General features: G+C 36.3%; 1 protein-coding gene across 1 annotated transcript in view; it reads right to left on the minus strand.

Annotated features, from left to right (window-relative positions):
- Positions 1 to 541: 541 nt before the first annotated feature.
- Positions 542 to 6,755, minus strand: part of LOC117283227 (major facilitator superfamily domain-containing protein 1-like) — a 7,462-nt gene continuing 1,248 nt past the window's right edge. Inside the window, exons 2-4 of the mRNA XM_033760719.1 lie at positions 3,000 to 3,052; positions 1,981 to 2,093; positions 542 to 561 (exon numbers count right to left, since the gene is read on the minus strand). Of these exons, the coding sequence (XP_033616610.1) occupies positions 1,995 to 2,093; positions 3,000 to 3,052 (152 nt within the window). The 3' untranslated portion in view covers positions 542 to 561; positions 1,981 to 1,994. The remainder of the gene's footprint in view (positions 562 to 1,980; positions 2,094 to 2,999; positions 3,053 to 6,755) is intronic.

A 6,755-nucleotide genomic window follows, 5' to 3' on the forward strand; every position in this document is an offset into this window, starting at 1 on the left:
AATCCTTAATAAGGGGCTGGGCAGGGTAGCTCAGTGGTAGATCATAGGTTTAGAATGTGTGATGCCCTGGGTTCAATATCCAATATCAAATATAGATACAGAGATAGAGATAAATCCTTAATAAACATATTAAAATAAATGGAATTATACATAACTTACCCCAAAACAAATCTTTCCAATTCCATCATCCAAAAACCATTAAATATTCCACGCAGAGCAAAAATAACCTATAACAGAATTAATATTGAATCAATGAAAGGACTCAAAGTATTGAAAAAAAAAACAGTAACTTAAGATAAATCATAACTTCTACAATAGTTTTACTATTCCTCTGTAACCCATGAAATTAAAATGATAATGTACATATATGTCAAGGTGTAAAATATGCTATATTAGCCCTCAAGGGCATTTATGGATACTGGCTAAACTAGGCATTCACTAAATACACTTTCCATGGAAATGCTTAGACAAGAATGAAAAAGTCACTGGCAAATAATTGATGTTTTGGTCTTTCTTACCTGACCAATGCAAACAAAGCAGATAAAAATAATTGTGCCCCATCTGTTTAAGAGAGAAAGAGTCCTTTATTAATAATTCATTTTGGTTTTCTTTGCCCACTTCATTCTCTCCAAGGAAAGAAAACAATTAAGTGCTCATATGCCTCTGAAATCAGCACCTCTATTAGGCTAAATGGTAATTTACAGAAGTCCAGACTTATAAGGGAATTCCAGAGGCTTCGATAATAGTGCATACTGTCTTAAGCCATTATCACCACTTAAACTTATTAAATAATCTTCAAGAAGTTCCTAGGTCAGAACTATTTAAAAGTGAAAATTATTTATAAAATTTCTATTAATTTAAGGGGCCAGGGATTTAGCTCAGTGGTGCTGCCACCTGCCTTATAAGTGCAAGGTCCCGAGTTCAATCCACGGTACCAAAAAAAAAAGATTTTAGGATTTATTCCAAGAAATTCCTACAGTAAGTAATTTTAAAAGATTATAATTCTTACAACTAAAAACTACTTTTAAAAGGACAAATAATAACTACGTTAATATAAAGTCCAACATTATAGTCTGAATATCAATTAACACCCCCTCAGAATAATGAAGTGGCAGTGTTACAAGAGTCCTTAAAGGTCAACTGAGTAAACTCTTTCTGAAACTTAAATCCCTTTCAAAATCCTTGTGAAATGGCCACACCATGCTCTACAGAATGTTCTCTAGCACTAGAAAATTCACTACAGTACAAGACAATCGAGGCCAAATAAAATATATTTAACTCTTCTTTCATACTCTAAGTCTGAAAAGTTTTGAAAATTAGTCTCCAAGTCTAAACACTGAAGAGTTACCTCAACTCTTATCCGTTAGACACAGTTTGAATACACTTTACCAATACTATATTCCCAGCTGATTGCTAAGTCTTTGCTAACAACTTACAAATAAGGATGAAGGGACAAAGCCTTCTACTGTAGTATTATTCCTCCCTCAGCGTCTAAAACAGCATCAGAAAATCTTCAAAGGATGAAGAAAGGCAGAAACAGAAAATCTTACTGGGGCTGGGGGAAATACATACTACTTATGTACCAAATATTATATATCTATCTTCCACTTAATACTCGTAACAATCTTGCAAGCTAAGAATTATTATCCACTTTAATATTGAGAAAACAGAATCATAGGAAGTTATGAATAGCTTAGAACAGATAAGTAGTTGAGTAAGTGGCAGCAAGGAGATTCAGATCCTGGTTTGTCCGATCAAATGTGAAGCATACTTTACCCCTCCAGGTAACCAAGTTACTTTGCTCCATTAACAGCATCACTAGTCTGATCTTAACTGATATACCAACCAACTTTCAAAAACCAATTCTACAGTTTTAATATCAAAGTCTACACAATTCTTCCTAGATATACTTTAACCCGATATTTTTCTAACAACCAGGTGAGATTTACCCATAGGTCAGATTTTTTTTTTCACACTTACCGTATTCCAAAGACTCAGTCTATCAAAAATCCACCCAAGAAACACAAAACTACATTGGGCCACGAATACCAGGCATACAGCACCATGAATTTTGTGGTATTCACCTGCATATCCTACATAGAAAGAAAACAGAATTATTCTTCCAAAGAGGTTTACCAACTAATGAATCAAAATATGACTATCTAAAATAGAAGGTGGTTATATTTTCCTTCTGTTGCAAGGCATGTTTTAATTATCTGTTAGTCACTTCCTTGAGAATCTCAAACTACAGCACCCCTGCCCCAGAAAAATGGTCACCTGGAAGCTTCTTGCACGCATATCCCATTCTATGGGCTCTGTGGATTCCATCCTGGTAGGGGCACTGGACCTTCTGTGTCTTCTATATTCTTACTCTCTAATTCCTCCATGCATTGGGGATTCCTCTCACATAGAAAAGGACAATCTTAGCCTGTCCCTATCTAATTTACCTTCTCTATCTGCCAACTTTTACTTGGAATGAAAGAGTAATCTATGCATTTTCCCCTGCTCCATGGTAAAAAGCTTACAAAGAAAAAAAGACATTCTATAACCAAGAAACTATAATTAACAAATGTATTTCTACAATTCAAAACTAGACTAAGAATACTGTGATGAACAGTATCAGAAATTCCTGACCACATTTTAAAAAAATAATACCCTATTCTAAAGCAAAAAGCTATCCCATAAAATCATTTCATATAATTAAGAACAGACAAAATAAAATTCAAGCAAAAACTAGTATTTTGAAAATAATATAGAAATAGCACACAATTATCTTAGGTTAAAAAAAATTTCAAGTCACATATGTGCTATAGTAAATGAATGTTTTGTGGCAACTCAATATAATTTGTAAACAATCCTTTCAGCCTCCTGATTTGGTATCTAAAGATTTTAAAATAGATCCATTGTACATTTCAGACTAAGTAACTTGAAAGTTGTGTCTCAGCAGTTACAAGTGCTTCAAAGCAAACAAAAGACACAATGGTAAAAGAGGAACTTACCCACAGAATCTGAGTCTGAAGGGCAGCAGGATTATCACTGCAAAAATAGCTACCTAGCAAAAAAGAGAGTAATTATTCTGCAAGTAATGATGGTCTTAGTATAAAATTTTCAAGTTACAATTAATACTCAAGTGATTTTTTTAAGGGGGTGGATTTTTGAGACAGAGTTCAGGCCTTGAACTCACTGTGTGGCCCGGGCTGCTCTAGAACTCAGCGGCAATCCTCCTGCCTCAGCCTCCTGCCAACATACCTGGCCCTCAAAGATTTTAATGTTTATATTTAAGGCTCAAGGACTGACACTATGGATGTTTTTGGACCACTTCTGTATCTACCAGTATTTTCTAAATTGTAGCCAAGTAACTTCTACAATTTTGTAATGTGCATACAGCACATGCTGGGAGCCTATACTATCAAGTCAATAATTATTTTCATGTTTCACGTGTTCATTATTTTGATAACACCTTAGTAAAACAGCTACATTTTCCTGTTTAAAGCTACAAACACTAAACATTTTTACAAACACCCTCAGCAATTTCCTGATGTTGGCCACTACTCATCTTGAGAGCAAAACAATAAAATTCAGCTCTTCTTCTCACTGGAGCAGTGAGGGAGGGAGACTCAGCTGGATGTTTTCTACAGATGCCTGTGTCAGTGACAAGACTGCTCCCTGACAATGGCCCACTGCAGCTCCCAGAAGTGAGTGTCCTAGTGATGAGTGCAGTTTTCACACGGAGAGGCAGGGCCTTCATAATGTAAATCTAGAGATTTTTCAGTCTGTCTTTTGCACTAAATGTTAACTGATTCACTCCCTGTGTAAAGAGAGGCTCTTGCCTAGCAGATGGAGGCCCTGGGTCTGTTCCCCAGCACAGGGCAGGATGGAGAGGGGGGAGCATCAGTCCTTTGCTGATGAGCTACGTCTTCACCAAAAGCAGTCTCAACACTGAGCATCACAACCTTCAGCCTGTGCAAAGCTGGTAAATAAATGTAAGACAAATAGGGCAGGGATTCGCCTGAGGACACCGTGGACTGGAACCTCTCATAACCTTGCTTCCTAAGACAGCCCCAGTTGCAGGAGGCTGCAGCCTCTGCCTGTCTTGTGGCAGACATATCCATGTGCTTCTGTGAAGGTAGGTGCAAAGGGGCAGCATTCCCACACTTGCTCAATCGTTACTGAACATAATGTAATCTTAACACCATGCAGCCCTACTGAAAACCCTCCCCGTAGTTTTTCAACAATACCAGTATAAATGAAATATTTGATATGCTTTACCTAAATCCTTTCTAACAGTTATTATCCTTAAGAAGCAATGCCCATTTCCAAAGCAATTAGCTTACTGTGGTTGACTGGTTTTGTTCTTCTGTCGTCACCTTGCACTCTTCACTGAGGAAAAGAAAATGATAGTCCCTTGAGATACTTGTACACTCTCCCTCTCATCTTGGTGTCCCTGTAGTCTCCTAAGGCTTTGACTAAACAAGTGCAGCCTTAATTTTTGTTGAAATCTTTTCAAAGTATTCAGTGATTCTTCCAACAAGCTTACCTGCTCTGCACTATTTCACTAATAAACCCTGGCTATCACATAGCCCTTGACCTCCAAGTAGTTTACCTATGCAAGACCCATGACAGTCTGAATTCACTTTGCTTTATTTCCGAAAGCAGTCATACTTAGAACTTAATCACAGAAAACTTGTTTTCCACTAGTTTCATTTCCTTCTCAATATGTCAGCTATATTACCCCAAGATTTTTCACCAAAACCATGATCATAAGTGCTAGAATATATAATATTTTCCAGGAATAAAATAACCCAAACATACTCATATTTCTTTGGATTTTGCTTGGTAAAAATTACCGGCTCTAAATGTAAATATATACTAAGGAGTTGATTCCTTGCCTAGAGTCATTTCTTCCCTCTCAGATTCATAAGTATCCTTTTACTTTTACAAAGCATACATGCAACTTCCACATTGTAGTCAGGGACATAAGGTGTAACTTGCTAAGTGAACCCCAAGGTTATTTTATCTTGCAAAAGAAACCTAAACCAAACCAAGAGCCTTGCAGTTATAGTTAGACTAAATCAAAAGCTATAACCTCAGTTTTTCCAAAAACAGCTTCTGACTGCAAAAGCAAGTCATGCAGTTGTTATGTATGAAATACCACTGATCAGGAAATGTGTGTGCATCTTTGCAGGGCTGCATTTCCCTCAGAAAAGACTTTTCTACTTTTAATATAAATTAAGCCATAGCAGTTGCATGCTGTGGAAAGAGGGTGAAAAGTTTCCTGTTAAGAGATTATATAATATGAGTTTTCATATTCCTGTGAGATATCTAACTTTACCAGTGCTTCAGCAAGATTTCTTTTAGGTGATGTTGGAGGGTAGTGATGAGGACGTTTAGTATTGGTTTTAGGGGATTTAACTGTGAAATGTGAAAATGGGACAGTTGTTGGCTATGGTATTTACTAGCTTTGTAGTAATGTTTTGCTAGTCTGACTTTCCTTACTGGTTTTTATGCCCATGGTCCCAGGTGACTGTTGCCTTCTCATTGGGGGTGTCTGCGTGGTAGTGTCTTGTCTATGTGTATGTCACCAGTGTATGCACACACATGTCCTTTGAGTACAGAAGCACAGGTGTGGGAGTGGGACAGGGCATGGCTGGGGAGTGGGACACAGAAGCTTTAAGAGCATTTTTTTTTCTAATTCACGACACTATTTCCCATCTATTGCCTATAGACAGGGAAAATGGACAGTATTTATTTTGTTTTTGTTTTACTCTCAATTTTTTTTTTTTTGATCGAACTCAGGTCCTCGCATTTGCAAGGCAGGCCACTGAACCGCTGAGCTAAATCCTGGCCCTACTCTCAATTTCTAAGTCTTTAAGTAGTTTACAATGATTATTATAGGGGAAGACAAGAGAGTTGTTTAAAGTTGTATTTAGTATTCTTTTCAATTTTTGTACTTTAAAATTTTGAAATTAAAATTGTATTACTTCTGCTGATTTCTTTAGCAGTGTTTTTGCTTATTTTGTTTGAAAATATAAAGTTGAAAGTTGAAAAAAAAAAGAATTCAGCTATTCTTTTGTTTTCTTTTTTGGTATCGGAGATCAAACTCAGGACCTTGCATTTGCAAGACAAGCTCGGTGCCACTGAGCTAAATCCCTGGTCCTAGAATTTAGCTATTCTGACTAACCATGACTTGAAACAAATTCTCATTCTACCAAAAAATATATATATATACAGTGCTATGAATGAGGAGAAATACAGAGTTCAAAGGAATCAAATGAAAATACACAGTCTCTTGGGGAGTTAGGAGAAAAATGGAAAGAAATTTCATATTAATGAACTAGGATTTATTTTAAGGTAAGACTACAATTTCTTTGGCAGACTAGAAAATAATACTGCCTTCAACTGAATTTACCAAAAATAAACTGTCATCTTGAGTAATGTTTTGTTGTTTTTATTTTTGTTTCTAAACCCAGAGACTTACGGTTCCTGCTTTAATTCCTTATAAGGGAGTCAATGCTATGTTTTAAAATTAACAGATGGAAATACATACTCTTCCTAGAAGAGGATGTCTTTGCCAAAAGCATTACAAGAGGGCTGGGGATTTAGCTCAGTGGTTCTGCTGCCTACCTTGCAAGCACAAGGGCCCAAGTTAAATCCCTGGTTGCAAGAAACCAAAATTCTTTATTCCTATATTTTAGGTTTTTAAAAATGTTTATTACATGTTTGCTACATATATATATATATATATATATATATAT

The sequence above is a fragment of the Fukomys damarensis genome, unplaced genomic scaffold (assembly GCF_012274545.1).
Source record: "Fukomys damarensis isolate Sample0158 unplaced genomic scaffold, DMR_v1.0_HiC HiC_scaffold_73920, whole genome shotgun sequence".
Taxonomy (NCBI): domain Eukaryota; kingdom Metazoa; phylum Chordata; class Mammalia; order Rodentia; family Bathyergidae; genus Fukomys; species Fukomys damarensis.